Source organism: Leuciscus leuciscus, assembly GCF_965113295.1.
Source record: "Leuciscus leuciscus genome assembly, chromosome: 3".
Classification (NCBI taxonomy): Eukaryota; Metazoa; Chordata; class Actinopteri; order Cypriniformes; family Leuciscidae; genus Leuciscus; species Leuciscus leuciscus.
Window position 1 is genome coordinate 50,020,520 of NC_138727.1, and position 20,460 is coordinate 50,040,979.

The 20,460-nt window shown below is 39.3% G+C and overlaps 2 protein-coding genes across 5 annotated transcripts; one reads left to right on the top strand and one right to left on the bottom strand.

Moving 5' to 3' along the window:
- Window positions 1-207: 207 nt before the first annotated feature.
- On the bottom strand, window positions 208-13,104 carry slc25a23a (solute carrier family 25 member 23a). Of its 4 annotated transcripts, XM_082164526.1 has the most exons (12): window positions 12,423-13,091; window positions 8,878-9,004; window positions 7,538-7,625; window positions 7,331-7,442; window positions 7,082-7,240; window positions 5,554-5,706; window positions 5,339-5,452; window positions 4,404-4,571; window positions 4,007-4,157; window positions 2,848-3,006; window positions 2,512-2,533; window positions 208-1,314 (listed from the first exon to the last, which is right to left on the bottom strand). In XM_082164526.1, exons 1-12 carry the CDS (start codon window positions 12,588-12,590, stop codon window positions 1,311-1,313), a joined length of 1,425 nt encoding a protein of 474 aa, XP_082020652.1. In that variant the 5' UTR covers window positions 12,591-13,091; the 3' UTR covers window positions 208-1,310. The 4 variants fall into 4 exon arrangements, with proteins under 4 accessions (XP_082020652.1, XP_082020650.1, XP_082020651.1 ...); XM_082164524.1 differs by having other exon boundaries at window positions 208-2,533; window positions 12,423-13,104; XM_082164525.1 differs by having other exon boundaries at window positions 208-2,533; window positions 8,878-9,001; window positions 12,423-13,103.
- A 2,000-nt stretch (window positions 13,105-15,104) lies between these two features.
- Window positions 15,105-20,455, top strand: LOC309495016 (regulator of G-protein signaling 4). Its single transcript, XM_082164554.1, has 5 exons — window positions 15,105-15,262; window positions 15,348-15,413; window positions 18,051-18,103; window positions 18,202-18,365; window positions 19,661-20,455. Exons 1-5 carry the CDS (start codon window positions 15,219-15,221, stop codon window positions 19,808-19,810), a joined length of 477 nt encoding a protein of 158 aa, XP_082020680.1. The 5' UTR covers window positions 15,105-15,218; the 3' UTR covers window positions 19,811-20,455.
- The last annotated feature ends 5 nt before the right edge of the window (window positions 20,456-20,460 follow it).

Genomic DNA, 20,460 nt, shown 5'->3' on the forward strand with positions numbered 1-20,460 from the left:
CTTGTGAAATAGACCAATGAGGTTGAAGGAAACGTTGACTGACAATGATGGACGTTTAGATCAGCGTATAGGCAGTTTAGGACCGTATAACCTTGTATTTTCTTTGGCATTTATGCGGTAGTGAAATGGAGTTTCCGTTTAGCAGAGAATCAGAGATGAGCTGATGTTATAATGATGGTAAAGAGCGTAAATGAAGACTCGGTACGATTTAGTTTAGTTTAGTTTCATTTAATTTAACATACATTCTCTTGCATGCATTCAGATATACTTTAGTTTCCTTTCAAAGAAAAAATACACGGCATGACAGTAAAAAAACAAAACAATCACCATACAATGTTTTTTGTTTTGTTTACATCGAAATAAAAACAGTAGTCCGTGTCTGAATACACAAAATCACTGGAAATGAGAAGGCCCAAACTAGCGTTTTTTCACAGTTTCCATACTAACTTAGGGAAATTTTGAGGAATATTATTTAAAACTAGATTTGATTGGAAATGTAATTATTTTAGCTTATTTAAACTAGCCAGTTGCCTCTAGTTTACTCACTGCTGAATTAGGGGGAGGGACATTCTCATTCTAGAGAGAACTTGATTGGCTACACCTGTGAGTGCAGGATGATGTCATCAATAGTGTTGGTCCGTTTTCTCAGGAGAGAAAGACAGGAAAATTTAAACATGTGTATCTGCTGAAAGTTTGTGTTGTTAACTGTTAGGAATACAGTAGCACATGGATTAAAATAAACGAAAATCCAATTTGAGACTTGAATGAAATGTGTTTGATGGAAACCTGTGGGTGCAGATTCCGGGCAGGAATCTTTATTGTATTGTAACACATCCAAACAGTCTATCTGACTGATATATATCTGCTGAAAGTGGTGATAAAGTACAGAGCACATTGACCAAGAAGTGACCCTAGCAAACAGTCTTTTGCTTTGTTCTATTTCTTGAAGAGTCAAAAATCACAAAAATGAACACACACACTCTCCCATCCGTGAGTCCATAAGGCGTTCTGCACCAAATTGTAGGCTACAGCACCTCATTCATTGAGAGTAACAGCTATTTTAACCAGATCTCCAATTCATGTAAAGTATGTACTTCGCTGGTGATGGAAAAGTGTGAACTTCTGAGTATGAAGTAAGACAGTATGCCATTACTGGGTCATAAATTGTGTTTTAACATCACAGATCTACTGTTTGCTTGTTAGCATTAACATCTAGCCAAATGTATTACCTTAAAATTACTTTCGTTAATATTTAAAATATTCAAAAACTGTTGTGGAAATTTCGGCCTTGCATTCCTTGATACTTTTCTTCATCTGAAAGAGTCGAAAGAGAGCCATTACAAAAGTCATCTTGTAAAGGGTTGGGGAATATTAGCCGGAAAAACCATGCATGAATGCATGCATTGAAGAACATTTACTGAAAGAAGTATGCATACTATTATAATATTTGACATACTATTTTGCAGGCCTTATTCATGAAACACAAGCACAATCCATTTCTGTGTAAATACATTTTCATAAGTTAACCAATTAAATGTGTTTAATGAATGATACCTTGTGTTTTGACACTATTTAGGGTGGATGGTTTGGAATTTTAGAATCAGTTAAACTGGAGTTCCGGAATCTTCAGTTGAGAATTCCAGAACTCTCGTCTCATTGAGATGATGATGATTTTGGAACACACAAGGGTTTCAGCATTAAACTGCAGGAGCACAGCTGATAAAACACGTGTTTCTGGAAACAGAGGCACTTTCAGTCGTACTGTGAGTTGAAAAGAAGGAAGTTAGTTTTTTGTCCATTCCCGTAGGGTGTTCAGTAGTGTGTGCACTGGGTTACACACACACACACACACACACACATGCTCGCTCGCACACACACATGCTCGCTCGCTCACACACACACACACACACATACACACACACACACTAGGGGTGTAACAATATATTGTGTCACACTTTATCGCAATACAATGAGGAAAAAAATTCAAGTTTTCAGAGTTTTGGTGTCAGTACTACATTAAACTGCTATATATAATGTTGAATATAATGTATAATAATGCAATGGGGGAATATTTGTGGGTCCTGATAATGCCAAATGTTTCTGTTACCAGTAAAAAGTGGCCTACATTATTTTAAATATATCTTGTCAGTGAAAGAGTGCAAGATTATTCGTCTGTTTTTTAAGCTTCCGAATCATGAATATTTGTATTATTATGTCAATATTGTCCTGTGCATTGGGTTTCCAGGACTAAGACTATTCATTTACACCCACAATGTAATATAAAATTGAGCATTTTAATCAACAGTACATTTTTTGTTAACCTTTTATCATATGTCTTGGAGTATCACAATAATATCGTATCGTGAGTTCAGTATCGTGATATGTATCGAATCGTGACATGAGGGTATCGTTACACCCCTAACACACACACACACACACATGCTCACACACACACACACACACACACACACACACACAAGCGTCCATTTTACCGCGTCCAGAGGAACGTACCCTGTAAACCTGAATATCATGGTCCTGTTGAGCAACAACACATGAAGAGCACATCATGAACCTCAGGAATTCAGGAAAGCACCTCTTAGATTCTGCATATTTCAGTGTTTTAAAATCAGTTCATCGTTCTTCCTCACATCCGCTGTTTTATTTTTGGTGAACATCACTCCAGTGTTCTTATATACTGTAGTAGGCATAAATAAACTCTGTCTTTGACCTTTCTTGTCCATTGTTCAACAAAAAAAGGTTTAATTGGAGTCTGTTTCTGTTTCTCCGCACACACACACATGACCTGACTCTCTCTCTCTCTCTCTCAGGTTCCCACTCCCAGTACTTTCCTCATGTGCTCGTAGACGACGTAGGAGATGCTGACGGCCGGGATGACCTTGAGGAAGTTTGGAGCGATGCCTCGGTAGAGTCCCACCACGCCCTCCTGGGCCACGATACTCCTGAACAGGCTCAGCATGGACATCTGAGGAGCGCCTTTCATTGAGGCTGAGAGAAGAACAGAGGAAACAGAGTCTCAGAAGCCAAACATCTTCAGAATCAGGCTTATTTTAGTATCAATAACACATTTCTGATATAGTACGTCAAAATTCCGAGAATACAGTCTTCCGTAAAAGTTAGTTTTCCAGGTTTTTTTTTTTTGTAAAGAAATGCGTTCGTAAAAAAAAAAAATAACTTCTACGGAAGATTGTATTCTCGTAATTTGGACTTTATTCTAAAAATATTACGACTTTATTCTTGTATTGTTTCGACTTCAATCTGGAAATATTTCGACTTTATTCTCGTATATATCAAATAATCATTTTAGATTATAATTTTTTTACGGATATTTTTTTTTTACGTTGCGGTTCAGGGCTTCCGTAAGAAACGGTGCTTTATTCACAAACATTTTATGCGTTATTCGCATAGACTGTAAAAAATATGGACAAAGCGTCTGTGACGTCACCCATAGACTTCTGAAGAACGGTTTTGAGGCCGTTTATGGGGGGTATGGGCGGCGCCATATTTCAATACAAATGTTCAGAAAGGATAACTTACAGGTATGATGTGTTGTGTCAGATCATGGCCGAGATGTCAAATTTCAGGAATTCCACTCGGCGCAGCCTATGCTCGTTGTCAGCTGTCAATCAAGCTGTCAATCGCGCCCTTATTTGCCATACATTTTATATCTAAATATGATCTAAACTAACGAGTTAGAAAAAAATTCACCCCCCTCACAGTTGTCAGGCACTCGGAACCTATCGAAAAATACAATAAAAGTCCATGGGACCAACCTGTAAAAACATGAATTTATGCTGTGAAAACGGACATTTTAACATGGGGGTGTATGGACATTTGCTCCCTTTTGGGACCTTCCCCTAGCGGATTTTCGATGTATTGCAGTTTTTCGCACTTCCGGGTAGGCTTCATTTTTCAGATTAGAATGTTGCCGCTTGGTTATTCGCATATGTAAATTCCCGACTTGTCTGTCTGTGCGTCTGTCCCTCACCCTGGGCCTGCATGCGTGTTCGGATGAGGGCGAGCGGGTAGGACGCCAGCTGTCCACAGGTGCTGGACACCGTCCCACAGCCCACCAGCACCAGGACACCCGGGTCGGGCGAGCCGTCTGTGTGACGCTGCAGCCAAGCGTTCTTCAGCGTCTGAGAGAGGAGGATAGCATGAGGAACAGCCTTTATGAGGGAATTATTCTGAACACACACAGACTTACACTTTCACACACACACACACACGCACATATACACACACACACACACGCACACACACACACACACACACACACACACGCACACGCACACGCACACACTTACGCACACACTTTCTCACACACACACACACACACACACACACACACACACACACACACACACTTTCTCACACACACACACCTCGTAGACGGCGAGGTCTATGCCCGCATACGGGATGATGCCCAGTATATTGGGCAGGTATCCTTTATAAAAGGCCAGAACGCCCTCCTTCAGCAGGATCTGCTTGGCACAGTCCGCCGCGCTCGAATACTGCCCTGTTTTACGAAGAGTGAGACGAGTCTTCAGCACCTGCAGAACCACAGAGAGAGAATCGACACCAGGACAATATACTGATCAGGAGGCTTCAGGGAAAATATCGCAATAGTAGAAAATAGAAATAGAAAATATCGCAAAAGTTTTGGAAATGTGACTAGTGAGACCTCAACATACAGAGTGATCTAGATGTTTCCTTCAAACAAATTTGAAGAGAAAAATCTCCAAAAAACTCATTTTATGGTCATCCTCATTTGTAAATCTAGTATAAAAATTTTTTTTTTTTTTTTTTAAATGTAAAAATGCAGTAAGTTTTGTGTGATGGTAGGTTTAGGGTTCGGGTTAGTGTGTGTGTGTGAGTGTGTGTGAAGGGTAGGTTTAGGGTTCGGGTTAGTGTGTGTGTGTGTGTGTGATGGGTAGGTTTAGGGGTCGGGTTAGTGTGTGTGAGTGTGTGATGGGTAGGTTTAGGGGTCTGGTTAGTGTGTGTGAGTTGTCTGTGATGGGTAAGTTTAGGGGTCGGGGTAGTGTGTGTGTGTGTGTGTGTGTGTGTGTGATGGGTAGGTTAAGGGGTCGGGTTAGTGTGTGTGTGTGTGTGTGTGATGGGTAGGTTTAGGGGTCGGGTTAGTGTGTGTGTGAGTGTGTGTGATGGTAGGTTTAGGGGTCGGGTTAGTGTGTGTGAGTGTGTGTGATGGGTAGGTTTAGTGTAAGGACACAGAATATACAGTTTGTACAGTATAAAAACCATTAGGGCTATGGAATGTCCCCATTTAAATAGCTAAGTAAACGTGTGTGTGTGTGTTTACCTCCATTGGGTATATGATAGTTTGAGCTGTAGCTCCAGCCAGTGATCCAGCGACGAATCTCTCCTGAACTTTCAGAGTTCCTACTTCTTTACTGCCTCTCATCAAGCACTTAATCTACAGACACACACACACACACACACACACACACACACACAGAAGTGGGCTGAGCTTTGACTGGCCGTCCACACAGCTGAGTGTAGAAGACAGAGCTGTACCTGTTCGTAGGCCAGGAATTTGATTGCCGTCTCAGGTGCGATCTTCAGCACGTTGATGCCGTTTCCCCTCCACAGCGCAGCGAGTCCTCCTTCCTTCACCATCGCCCGGAGTCCGCGCCACACGTTCCCCTTATCTGAGCTCTGCCCGTGCACCTACACAATCATTCACCTTCAGTTTAGCTTTTAATGCTTCAGTTGAACTAGAACACCCTGACATAATAACTGAAAAACTGTTGAGTTGCACTCATATGACCTCCAGGGGTCAGTGTGGTGCTGGATATAATACATTCACACAGAACTAGGCTTTTGTTAGCTTTTCGTTAAAGTCCCCCTGTAGTCAATAATTGTATGCCTTAAAACTCATCTTTGATCACCAAAATGACATCTTTAAACGTTTTTTCTGTGAAAAAAAAAATCTTCATGCCTTAAAATAGCTTGAATGTAACTCTACACCCTTGCCTCATTTAGTGTACGCGGTTCTATGAATATGCAAATGAGCCCCGCCTCCACTCACTCACTCCAGCTCAGAGATCCACTCGTTGACGATCACACATTGATCTGATTGGTTACAAGGTAGTTTGTGATGTCAGAAACACCAGCGATTTCAAACCGTGTTTTTGAGACTGTCTTTGGTTCACTGCAGTTTTAAGGAGAAAATACTCAGCAATGGTGTCGACTTATGAATTTACACATGGTTTGTCTTAAAGCATATTTAAAACACCACAGACATATAAACAACATTAAAAGCTGGACTTTCACCACAGGGGGACTTTAAAAGATTGCGATCTTGATTCAAACACCCACATGATCTTATTTCAAAATGACAACGATCCTCCTGTGTCTATTAAACCTTTGACAAAATCACAGTGAATATTCAGATCTGTGTTTGTGCTGCCGCTGAGCCAGAGAGAGCAGTTGTCATGTATTAAACAGCTTCACAAACAGTCTTTTCAACCACACAGTATCATTATTTCTGTGTTACAAATACTCATATAAGTTTATAGTTCGGATATTAACACTGATGTCTACGGTAGCGATCAAACTAGAGCAAAACACCTTTTGAAAGTAGCATGGCGCTTCAAATAACGATTGTATCAATTATATCGTTACACCAGTAGGTGGCGACAAGTGATAGAAAATGTTAGAAAATGTAGTTGTCATTGAATCAGTCATTCAAGAGATTTGTTCAAAAAACGCTGTTTCCTCCAGTAATGAAACGAGTCGTTGAATCATTCGTTCAAACGATTAAATGTTGTTTTTTTTTCAGATTCATTTAACTTTTTAAACAGACTGCAGCAATTTTACATTTTGTCATACCCTCTAGCAAATTACATGTTATTTTGTTTAGTTGTCTGTTCATAACATTTTTTAAAAATCGTGTTTCTCAATTTATCAATAATCGTGCAGGAATACTAGATTGTACTACTAGATTGTAGCTACATTGTTAGCATTTCGAAAGCAAAGTGAAGGAAATCTGTCATGAAATTTGCATCAAAGATCTGTTTAATAGCCTGATGTTTTGTCTCACCTGCATAAAAACCTTGAGTCTGTCGAGCGGTGCTGTTCCTGTCCTGGACACTGATCCCGCCACGGCGCCTGCCATCAGCTGCCGCCACACGAACCCTGACTGCTTCTCCTTCTCCGAGAACTCATCCGGGACCGTCAAATGCTCTCCGATATCCAACATCTACACCAACACAACCGCATTCACACAATGGAGTTAAAGAAAGAAAGAGGCTTGTTTTATAGTCTCAGCTGTGTGCGATTTGCTTCGTACCACAGAGTGTTTCCAAAACTGAGCGATTTCCTCCATGTTGTGCAAAGGGTTAAACAGGAAGTGATCTCGCCACTCCATCCAGTCGATAGTCATGGAATGGTCTTTGTCCATACTGAATGAACACATTTCAGAAGTATTGCATGTCACAGAATCACTTAAAGGCAATTCATGGCACTTTACATACATGCTAAGCTCAAACACGCGCACCTTTGCAGTATTCTGGCAGCCAGTTCCAACGAGACGTCCACGCCGAGACTGTGTAACGACTGCTGGATCTCCTCAGCGTCAATTTCACCTACAAAACACAAACACTAATAAGTATAGATACTAACATTGATGCAATAGCATAGCTGTTATCAATACTGTGAGGCTAAGCTAATGAGGAAAGGTAAGTGTTAACAGTAATATCACAGCTGCTAATACGAGCATGAATGATTCAGAAGCATAGATGCTAATGGTAAATTGAGGGTATAGATGCTAACAATGATGCAATAGCATTTACGTCACTGTTAGCATAGCCTCACAGTATCATTAACGGCTATGCTATTGCATCATTGTTAGCAAATTGAGGGTATAGATGCTAACAATGATGCAATAGCATAACCGTTAATGATACCGTGAGGCTATGCTAACAGTGACATAAGTGTTAACAGTAATATCACAGCTACTAATACGAATATGATGTTTTAAAGCTTAAGAATGATTCAAAAGTATAGATGCTAACGGTAAATTTTGGGTATAGATGCTAACAATGATGCAATAGCATAACCGTTAATGATACCGTGAGGCTATGCTAACAGTGACGTAAGTGTTAACAGTAATATCACAGCTGCTAATATGAATATGATGTTTTAAAGCTTAAGAATGATTCAAAAGTATAGATGCTAACGGTAAATGTTGGGTATAGATGCTAAGAACGATGCAATAGCATAGCTGCTAATGATACTATGTATAACAGTGATGTAACAGTGCTTAAGGTAATATCATAGCTGGTAATGCTAATTTTCACGTTATAGATCCTAGTATTGATGCTAATGCTAATATGAGGAAATATATGTTAGCAGTGAGATAAAAATCACAGACGCTAATGCTAATATAAGGTTAAAGGTGCTCACAGTGATGTAATGGTATACATTTTAAGACTATTGTGAGGTTATAGATGGAAATATTAATTATTTTATATTTTATTTTACAGATTCTGACCAGTGTTGTTATTGTTAACTAAAACTATTAAAAATAAAGCTGAAATCAAATTAAATATAAATATTAGATGAAAACCCTAAACCTAAAAACTTAACCAAAAAAATAAAATAAATGTTGCATTGGCAACTTACTGAAATAAAAGTACTAAAATTGCTAAAACTGAAATAAAAATCTATATTTTTCTTAAAAAGTAATCAAAATGACAAAAGCACACAATAAAATTACTAAAACTAAAATATACAAATAAAAGCTCATTTAAAATATTAATAAATATTATAATAGAATTAAAATAATGCTCAAATAACAGAGATTCTGCCAGTAATGTGAAGTTGACAGAAACCAACCGTCATTGTTGCGGTCCAAGCTGCGAAACATGAGTTTGAGGCGCTTCTCATGTGAACGCAGATACTCTGTGAACTCTTCGAAATCCAGCTGACCATCGTGATTGATGTCTCCAGCTCGAACAACCTGCTGAATATATGGGCATACAGAGAGAGAGAGAGAGAGAGAGAGAGAGAGAGAGAGAGAGAGAGAGAGAGAGAGAGAGAGAGAGAGAGAGAAAGAGGGATGCCAGGAAACATTAGGAGAGGTGGGATGAGGGGTGCAAATGAAGAAGAAAAGCACATTAAAATTATGCAAAGCCACCAGCCCACCAGCAATCAGAGCTCAGACGGTTAGTTTCTGACATTAACCCTTACACGCACACCTCGGGTCTTTAATGACGCGGGACGTCATTCACTAACCTCCTCCTCATAAATTTTTTTAAAGTTAGACATTAACCTTCCAAGTATTCCTCAATCAATTCATTATAAACAACATATCAAGAATTTTTTTTATTAAATTATAAAAGAGTTCCTGTTTTCCCCTTCATTTTGTTTAAAAATTGTATAGGGTCGCTAACGACCCGAGGTGTGTAACAGTGTAAGTGTTTTTTATTTTCTGCACAACAATAAGGCCTTGTCCACACTAACACGCTTTCGTCTGAAAAACGCATATTTTTCTCTCCGTTTTGGCCATTCACATACACTGAGACAGAGTTTTTTGCTCTCAGAGGTATTTGATAACGATGACATAAGTTTAGTCATGTGACGCATATTGAACCCATAGACATCTATATGCTTTATATGCTTATTTATATGTTTATATGCTTTTATGAGGGTTTATGCATGTGCAGTAAGAAGAATTTAGCGGTTTTCAGACGTTTTAGTGTGGAGGAGAAACTTAGAGAACGCTTAAAAACGCTAATGTGGACTGAGAGCGTTTTGAAACTAAAATGCTGTTTCCAAATCTATCCGGATTAATATAGACAAGGCCTAATGAATCTTTGATGACTAAATAAGTGCAGTGCACTTTTATTCCACAAAGTGGCACTGTCCGAAACACTATGATGAAGTGAAGTTTCACTCATAGTTACTGCAGGCAGAAAACAAAAGAATAGGAAGAATCATCAGCAAAACATGAAACTGCTCAGTGATTTACTGCAGAGCAAGTACTGAACACCTGACCTGATGGTGGATCTGGTGAAGAAGCTGCCGGCGATCAAAATGTTGATTTTTAAGGATGTTTGAGATTGTGAATATGATCCAGATGCTGAATGTACTAGGAAATGAGCTCTAACGAGGACAGTGATGATGATATAAAACATCTGCTCAAACTGAACCCTTCCAAAGCTCCAAAAGATAACAAAATATCCTTTATTTTATTCTTCCGTAATTGTTACTCTAATATCGGGAGAGTTTTTTTTATCTGGCGATTCATTATCGCGACAGGTAGAGATCCATCTCTGTTAGATATAGATTCATGCATTTAAGGGTTAATCACTGAATCTGAACATAGTTATCAAATGAAAACAACAGAGAAAGCCAAGCGCAAAACAGTAGCCTGATAATGAGTTCTTAAAGGGACAGTTCACCCAAAACTCATCATTTACTCACCCTCAGAGTTTCCCAGGAGTAAATACTCCAGTTCATGTCCAATTTTTGATTAGGAAACTTGTATTTACGATAAGTCCAATAGCATCCTAGACAGCAACGTAGTGTCTGCCCAGATCCGGCCCACATTTGGAAGGCGTTGAATCCACATGTACCGGATCTGGGCCGACACTATATTTCTGACATGATTCTATCCATAATTTCTGTACTAGAGAGTTGTGGAAATAATCATGCATCTGGCTCTGAACGACAAATTAGAAGAAAAAAAATACAAAAGAAATTACAAACGCATGTTTTTTTCAGGGTGTCGCCCCATGACATGCTGTTCCCAGTGCAGCATGTCTGAACGAGTTTGACCTGAGCTGTGCAAACTTAGAGGATTAGAGAGGCATTTCGCTGCAGGTCTCGGGCTTTTGGGTTTTAAAATCAGCTAAATTTTATGGTGAGGACATTGTGAACAAACTGACCCACATTGACTAAATAATAAATGAATCAGGATGCACAGGTTACTGTCTCTTTAAATCCACACTGGCACTCATTCCAGTGTTCAAGGCAAAACCAGGCCATTATTCCCACAATCTCTGGTATGTTATAGAGTAAACTGCCCTGTAAGAGAACATCTGCCAGTAATTTCACTCATTTAACTAACTTTGCCTCCTCTGTGGGTAGTAGACGTCTATACAATGTGTGTTGTTGTGTTTATTTATGTGAGCCAGCAGTCACATGGTATTTACTCTCACATGGATCGACTCCAAGACGCTGACCTTTTGCACACTCTACAGTCAACGTGTGTATTTCTGTGAGCATGCATGTGAAGTTCAATACTTCGTCTTAATAACACAAACACATGCATTGCACACCATGTGTCAACTTTAACATCCAAAACCTCAACAAGCACGATGTAACACTACAAAATCCTCAACTTCAAGTAAAAAAAATCAATGACACAAGATGTTCGCAGGCAAACAGATCAATAACCTAATCAATCGTGCTGGACTATAACCTACAGGTTTAGAGTACAGTGTGTTGGTATATAAACAGCATGCCATGGAGAGATTAGATAACTCAGATTAATTCAACGCCTAAAGTGTGTCTGTTTTGATAACTTCTCATTGTTTTGTTTCCTAGGCCTTGGGTTTGACCTGCTGGCATTATATCATAGCAAGAAACAGTGATTTGAGCAAATCACTAGACCAAAGTGTGAGCAAAAATAGTGATTGACTTGGCAATCCCCATTATCTTATTCTTAAGATCATGCACCGCGGCTGATGTGGGTAGACGGTTCACACTAGTGCTGGATTATTTCAGATGGCAGGTGATGCTGATTTAGTGCCAGCGGGTGATGTTGCCCTTCCTCAGTTCCTGCCACTGACCTTGAGATCATTAACTATTAAGCTCATAAACTGGTTCATTAGTGCTGCGGGACATACTCTTATTATCTGCCCTGTTCCTGACCCCGGCCTTGGAAACAAGCTTTGAACTCTTACTTTTACCATATGAAGCACTGAGAGTTTGAGTATGTTGGTGAGTAGCCGTATAATGGGTATACTCTCACTAATGGCTCCAGCACATCTATTTCTAATCTAAGCTTAACATCAGACGCAAGTACACAATGTCCAGTACGATTTAGGACGCAGCCTTTATCTTTAGACTTGAGCTGGGATGCCCCGCCCACTGTACATTGTGCAATCTCATTGGTCCATCAATGAATATTAAGCATCAAATAGAATCTGATTGGCTGCGATTGTATCGCGTACTGCAGCATTTTCACTTTCAGTATTTAGACAAATTACGCTGAGGATCACGTGACCTGCTGAAGGTGCATATTATCTCCAAATCTTCCATTAAACCATAAACCTGTCAATTCATAGACAGTTAACCTGTTCTATAAATAGGTTACCTTAACCCTTCCGTTATGTCTGTTTGTGTGTGTGTATTGGGTTTCTTTTCTTCCGTACCTCCTCCACGGAGCTCCACGACACCCCGCGGGCGGCGAGCCCGATCCGCAGCTCGTTCACATCGATCCGCCCGTCCTTGTTCAGGTCCAGTTGCTCGAATAGTTCGGCCCAGAGACGCTCGCGCTCGGGATCGGTACCGCTGTCCTGGCAACGCGCCCTCGTCCACATGATGATGATGTTATATCCGCACGGTGACGGTCACCCGTGGAAACGCATCGGTCAAAAAGACGGAAGACCTTCGCGTTCAGCGCGCGTCCAAAAAAGGAGCTGTTCGCGAAATAAAACCCCTCGGCGAAACCAGACGGTGTGAACCAGCTGTGTGTGTGTGTGTGTGTGTGTGTACCGCTACGAGAACCAGGAAGCTTTCACAATCATGAATACAGCTCTTCCAAGAAATCCACGCGAAATCCACCTGTTTGTATCCATAAGCTCGGCGGTGTTTTAAAGCGAGCTGAAAGTACCGCGCATTAAAACATGATGCGCGCGCGCGCGCGTGTGTGTGTGTGTGTGTGTGTGTGTGTGTCGAGGACTGCAGTGAGTTACTGCTGCCGCAACTCACCGATACAACAGCGGCTTCAGATTACACCCTCAGGAGGGGCTTCCTAACAGCATATGGGTGATACAAGCAGATGTGGACAAACTATCCTGAAGAATCAAGAGAGAAACAGTGTTAAATCTGGGCTAATTATTTAATGCAGCGACTTCTTTCTGAGTCAATCACCAATGCAGATAAATGACATAGTTGCGCGCTGAGGTGTTTTGTATAAATATAATTATACTAAGTACACTTAAGGTTGTCATTATCCTGGTTAAATAGTAGGCTACTTTAAATTACATAAAAAAAAGAGAAAAATAAATAAAACAAATACAATTCTATTTTTCATCAATGTAGCCAAATGTTCTATTTATTAAAACCAAGCATATGTGACCTGATGTGCAGCTGTTCTTTTTAATAGTAAACTTATTTTCGGACCATCAGTCATCAGGTAAACAAAGACATTAAGATGTAGGCTACCTTTAATTTCCCCGAGCTGATTGCTCACTTAACCCTCTGTCATCATGCTTTCAGGTCATTTCAAGTTTGATTTTGAAGTGATAAAGTGGTGATGATAAGTGTGCGTTGTTTACTTGCTTTTTAATAAGGCCATCATTTAGTTAATTCAGGCAGACTCGCGAATGCGCACGAAAAAAAGAGGCGGGATTTATTCGCACCGATAACATCCAATCACAGCGCGATTCTTCGCCTCCTCTTTGCCCCATTCATTCTCAATTACATATTTAAACGTTTTTTCCTTGAATTGAAAATTAGTCATGCCTTAAAATAGCTTGAATGTAACTCTACACCCTTGCCTCATTTAGTGTATGCGGTTCTATGAATATGCAAATGAGCCCCGCCTCCACTCACTCACAGCAGCTCAGAGATCCACTCGTTGACGATCACACGTTGATCTGATTGGTTACAAGGTAGTTTGTGACGTCAGAAACACCAGTGATTTCAAACCGTGTTTCTTTTGTTCACTGCAGTTTTAAGGAGAAAATACTCAGCAATGGTGTTGACTTATGAATTTACACATGTTTTTTCTTAAAGCATATTAAAAACACCACATAGACATATAAACAACATTAAAGGCTGGGTTTTCACCACAGGAGGACTTTAAGGTTTAGGAGGAAGTGGGTTTGCATGGTTTCAGAATATGTTTCAGTTAATGTATCAGAAGAACCACAGTGGTGTGAACAGGAGAACAGTCAAGCAAACAATTAAAGTCCCGTTCACACCAATAACTATAACTATATTAGCGTCCACACCAGAGGATATGGTTGTTTTAAGCCGGTGCTTGTCTGCCGCTTTAAATATAAAAAAAAAATATAAAAAAAAAATCGTTCTGAAAGTGATTCCAACACTATGATTTCTCCGTGAACTCTACTGTTCTTTAATATTGAGAATTTTTTTTAACTAACTTTATATTGTTATCTTTATAGTAATCATTGGTGTGAACGGACCTTAAGAGTAGACAAACACATCTAAAATAAAATAAAAAATAGCTGGTTTTGTGTGGTTACATGGTCCAAACTGGTTGTTTATGATCATAAGCTGGTCTAGATGAGCTAAACTGCTAACCAATTTTTGATCTGGTAGAGAGACTAGAATGATCAGTTTGGTTAGACCTAGTGGACCTCCAGAAAAAAGCTACTATGTGGCAAAAACCAGTTTGACCACCTTAAAGGGTGGATATTTTTCTCAAATATTCTGACAATATTTACTCACCCTAATGTCTGCATATGACTGTCTTTCTTCCATGGAACACAAACAAGAAGCTATGTGTATAAAAGTAAAAAAAAATTATTAACAGGGATGAATAATATCAAGATTCATTTGTCTTTTGATTGATTTATGTGAGGAACAGACCGTTTTTTTTTTTTTTTTTGCTGAAACTAAATGCTAATCGAGCTCAACAAATATCAGTGAATGGAAACAAGCTATTCCATGTATTCATGCTAGGATCAGCACACAGATAACACACTGCACACCTGTTCCTTCAGTCGCCTTTCCCGACACAAATACAGGTGATACACACACACACAGGTACACACTCTCTGAACAGGGCCGCTGTCAGCTGCTGTTCACACTAACTGTATGAACGTCAACACGAAGCAGTCATTGTGTTGTGTTCTCGCCCGACAGCTGTGAGTGTTGTTCTATAACCGCAGGATCAGATTAATGTCTCTATATAAGAGCAGGACGCAGGCGCTGGAGACATTTGATCGTGTCTTTGAGGTCGGTCCTCAGGTCGTGTGATGTGTAAGGGGTTGTCCGCCATCCCCTCCTCATGCCTGGAGAAGTGAGTATACGTGCTTGTGGAAACAGGTTTTACTGCAGCATGAAATTGTTTATGGGTGTGAATTGAAAGCGTCTTGATGTTTCAGGGCGAAGGGCATGAGAGTCAAGCTGTCCCACCTGGCCGAAAAACAGGACTGGGTTCACAAACACAGGTAACACAACTGCACTGCTCTCATTTAAAGTCATTTTATGGGTTCAGGACAAGTTAAGCTCAAGCAACTGCATTTGTGGAATAATGTTGATGATTACCACAAAAATCTCCACATTCACTCCTTTTCTTTACAAAAAAACCTTGATGCAAGGCCCGTTCACACTAATAACGATAACGTTTTATCATAAGCTTGTAATTAGGGTCTGTAAACTTTAAAATACCATTTCAATAATAAAGCCCACAAGATGTAAACAATATGTGTGTTAACATTATTTTAGAGTAAACTAAATTTCGTACTAACCTTAATGAATAGAGTTATACAGGCAACAACTTATTTAAAGGGATAGTTCACTTTGAAATTCATTTTTGGTATGTTTTAGCTTACCTCAAGGGCATCCAAGATGTAGGTGTCTTTTTTTCCGCGGTAGTTTCCATTTTGATATTTTTAGGTCAAACCGTTCTTGTCTGTCAGTCATATAATGCAGGTCTATGGTCATTATCTCAAAACACAAGCACAGAGTCCAAATTAAAACAATTCCCCGTCGTCCAAATTAAACAATTCCCCATCGTAAGTACACATTGATGGCCTGAGACACGAAACGAGCGGTTTGTGTGAGAAAACGAACAGCATTTATATAGTTTTTAGCTCTTATACGCAGCCACGTCCAAGTGATCTGAGGGCGCTCGCGCATCCTGGTGTGTGACGTGTACGCAGACTGGTGCATAGATATATATATCACTCGGACATGTCTGCGTATAAGAGGTAAAAACGATATAAATACTGTTCGTTTTCTCACACAAACCGCTCGTTTCGTGTCTCAGTTCATCAATGTGTACTTACGATGGGGAATTGTTTAATTTGGACGACGGGGAATTGTTTTAATTTGGACTCTGTGCTTGTGTTTTGAGACCGTGACCATAGACCTGCATTATATGACTGACAGACAAGAACGGTTTGACCTAAAAATATCAAAATTGAAACTACCGCGGAAAAAAAGACACCTACATCTTGGATGCCCTTGAGGTAAGCTAAAACATACCAAAAATGAATTTCAAAGTGAACTATCCCTTTAAAGGCCTTAAAGGTATAGTGGAGGATTTTCTTTTTCCGGGTGGATCATCAAGACTATTGGTCCTCCTAATTGTCAATCATTCTGGTGATATGTTTACGTAAGGCCGTCGTACGTGCTCGTCCTTTCTGCGCATGCGCACTTTCAGGTGTCTCTATATAATATCTATGTGTGGTGAGCTATGGTTTCAGCCATTCATTGAAGCTCGCCGTTCTCACCGGGTTTTTTCAAAATGTCTGAGGGTCGCAAGAGAAAAAGTGTCTACGAATTGTATGACAAGAAGAGAAAGGCCTCTGAAGAAAGAAACAAGACCAGTGTTTTTGGGAGAATTTCACACACTGGCGTGCGCTAAAAGCACAGGTTGGGCTTCCCACTGATGCCTCAGTCGCGAAGTTTCTACTCGACAGGTAAAGTTTGTCATGCTATTTGGAGAAATCCATTTAAAATCACTGCTAGTAAAAGTTAATGTAAGCTATGATTAGCGATGCTAGCGTTTAATAGCCGTTCCCTCTCGGGAGCAGGTAGAGTGTTGCGCATGTGCATTTTTTCAAAAAGTGGAGAGGGCGGTTCTTTTCTAAAATTCGGGAAAATCCTCCGCTATACCTTTAACCTTCTGGTGCATTTGGGTAATTTTTGACGTTTTTCCATCGGAATGGTACGAAACTTGGTAAAGGTTTTGGAACTTGCTATGTGAACACACACACACACACCAAATATGATTCGAAAAGGTTAAATGGTCCTGAAAAGAATAGTTACGCTTGTACTGTTCACAGTCAAAAAATGTTGACCGCATTAGAAATGAATGGGAAGCGAGTTTCATCTAGTGGAAACGTTTGGTACTGCACCCGAACAAAATCTTACTGAAAGCAATTTTTTAAAGATATAAACCTCAAATTTGGAACACTACTTGTTTGGCTTTGACTTACTCAGCACTTAAGAGTAAAACATACTTTGGAAAATATATATTTCTTATAAAAAATTTAAGTATCCTAGTATTTTTCAACGATTTACGACAGTTTAAGTTGGTTTTCAGGTCTCTGCAGAATCAATGGATTATCATTTATAAATTATTATAGTTTATAACTATAAACTATAATTTATAGGCCTAGTTATAAATATGATTTAGTACCATAAAATCCAATTAAAAATACAAAATATTACATTAAAAAAACCATCGAAATAAAATATACGGTAGTAGTACATTCATTTCATTGAGGAAAAAAATCGTTAATTGTTATAATAACCGCCACACGAGGATCCAGACCGACCGTTAAACATGGCGACTGAGAACTTTGACGCTGAAATAGCTATTACAACAGACTATTTAATGTTAATTAAAATAAAAAAAGTAAATAAAAATGTAGGCTATATAACGTTACATTATTTAAAAATATATATAAATCTAGCGCCTCACAATGACTTTCTTTGTAAGAAAACGAGGTGCGCGTCGAGGTCATTTTTGTGGTAATAAAATCGATTGAGGTAACTACATTTTAAATTAATAAATTACAGTATTAGGCTAATTTAAGTCATAAAGAAGCTCAACAAAGTATATATTGTTTCTTCAGAGCGAATGAGGAAAAGCTGCCTCAGGACTTGGAGTCTCTGCTCAACAGCAAACGTGAGATGACAAACAGTAGCTAAACTTTCACTTCTGTGTTTAAAGCTGAAACTCGGCTTCATCGGTGTGTTGTTAACCTTTCCTCGGCCTCTCCGCAGTGGGCGTCCAGGCCTTCCGCTGGTTCCTGCGCTCAGAGTTCAGCGAGGAGAACCTGGAGTTCTGGCTGGCGTGTGAGGAATACAAGAACTCATCCGGGTCCAAACTGGCGGGAAAAGCCCAGAGCATCTACAACCAGTTCATCAACCCTGAAGCTCCTCGCGAGGTGAGAGACCCCCGAATCAAGGAGAAAAAACAAGTCAATTACCTAAATTAAATCAGTGATAAATCAAAAAAAAATTATAATTATAAATATTAGGGCTGTCAAATTAATTAGTTAATTATAATATTAAAGTTTTTTGTTTACAGTGTGTGTGTGTGTGTGTGTGCGCTATATATTTGACAGCACTAATATTAGTGTGTGTGTGTGTGTGTGTGTGTGTGTGTGTGTGTGTGTGTGTGTGTGTATATATTTAATCAACAATAAAGTGTATTCATTAACATGGTAACTCTTTACAATAAGGTTCATTAGTTAACATCCTTATTTAACATGAACTAAGAATGAACAATACTTCTACAGCATTTATTAATCTTAGTTAAAGGGATAGTTCACTTTGAAATTAATTTTTGGTATGTTTTAGCTTACCTCAAGGACATCCAAGATGTAGGTGTCTTTTTTTCCGCAGTAGTTTCAATTTTTATATTTTTAGGTCAAACCGTTCTTGTCTGTCAGTCATATAGTTCGTTTTCTCACACAAACCGCTCGTTTCGTGTCTTAGGCCATCAATGTGTACTTACGATGGGGAATTGTTTAATTTGGACGACGGGGAATTGTTTTAATTTGGACTCTGTGCTTGTGTTTTGAGATAATGACCATAGACCTGCATTATATGACTGACAGACAAGAACGGTTTGACCTAAAAATATAAAAATTGAAACTACTGCGGAAAAAAAGACACCTACATCTTGGATACCCTTGAGGTAAGCTAAAACATACCAAAAATTAATTTCAAAGTGAACTATCCCTTTAATATTAATTTCAACATTTACTAATTCATTATTAAAATCAAAGGTTGTATTTGTTAACACTTAGCTAATGCACTGTGAACAATGAACAGCTGTATTTGTATTAGCTAACATTAACAAAGATGAATGAATACTCTAACAAATGTATTGCTTATTGTTAGTTCATTTTAGTAAATACATTAATGAACCTTAAAGTGTCACCATTCACTTTTTAATATACTTATTTATTAAAATGTACAGATAACATAATATGTATATGTATTACATGTACAATAATTGTATGTATTTTTTTTAAAACCTGTATAATGATGCATTTATTTAAATAATATATCTATTTTTGCATCGCAAGAGAATTTGCCGAGAATTGCGCAACTGTAAAACGTTACAATGCAAAACATCTTTATGGTCCCAAAAATAGGCTTGGTTTAATTTTTCTGAAGTGAACCATGAGCCAGACATGTTCTCGACTCTCAGCTGACAGTGAATGTTCCTCAGGTGAATCTGGACAGCGAGACGCGCGAGGGGTTAACAGGTCTGATGCAGGAGCCCACGGCGGACACGTTCGATGAGGCTCAGCATCGCATCTTCTCCCTGATGGCCAAAGACTCGTTCCCACGCTTCCAGCGCTCCCTCAGAGTCCTGTAAACCCTCGGCTCAGGCTTTAGTTAAACTGCTGTCTGTCTGTAGAGATGCTGAGCCTCGCTCAGGTAGGGCGTAGTTTAGTAGGACATCAACTCTTCAGCCATGTTAAAACTTGTGTAATCGCTCACTGTGCCTTTGTATGTTTAAACCTGGTGATTTAATAAAGTAACTTGCATCAAAATGGGAGTGGTGTGCAATGAAAGCAAGCTGTCAATCACACTGAGAGCCAATCGGTGGTGAGAAAATAAAGCAGGGAGGAAAACCTTCAGGGATTTTACACTCTCAGACTAATTAAGTGTGTGTGGTTGCTTAACAGTGGAAAAACTTGCTCTGGTTTATGAGATAAACACACAAAGAAGGGAAAGAGGCTATAAAACCAGCATACACTCATAAAATCAAGCAGATTTAAGTGCTTGCCCCTGACAAAATCACTGTCACCAGGCTAAATTTGTTCAAATGAATATATTATGAAAGGTCACAATCATTTATCATTTTACAAATAACAGCCACAGGTCTGAAGGATCATGGCCTGTTGTACAGTATCAGTCAATGCGAAGTTGTGTTTTTATATGGCGCCATCTAGCGGCTGTACACGGATATGACGTCATTTGCCTGTCTTCAGATCTGTCGTGTTAATTAGATAACAAACATTT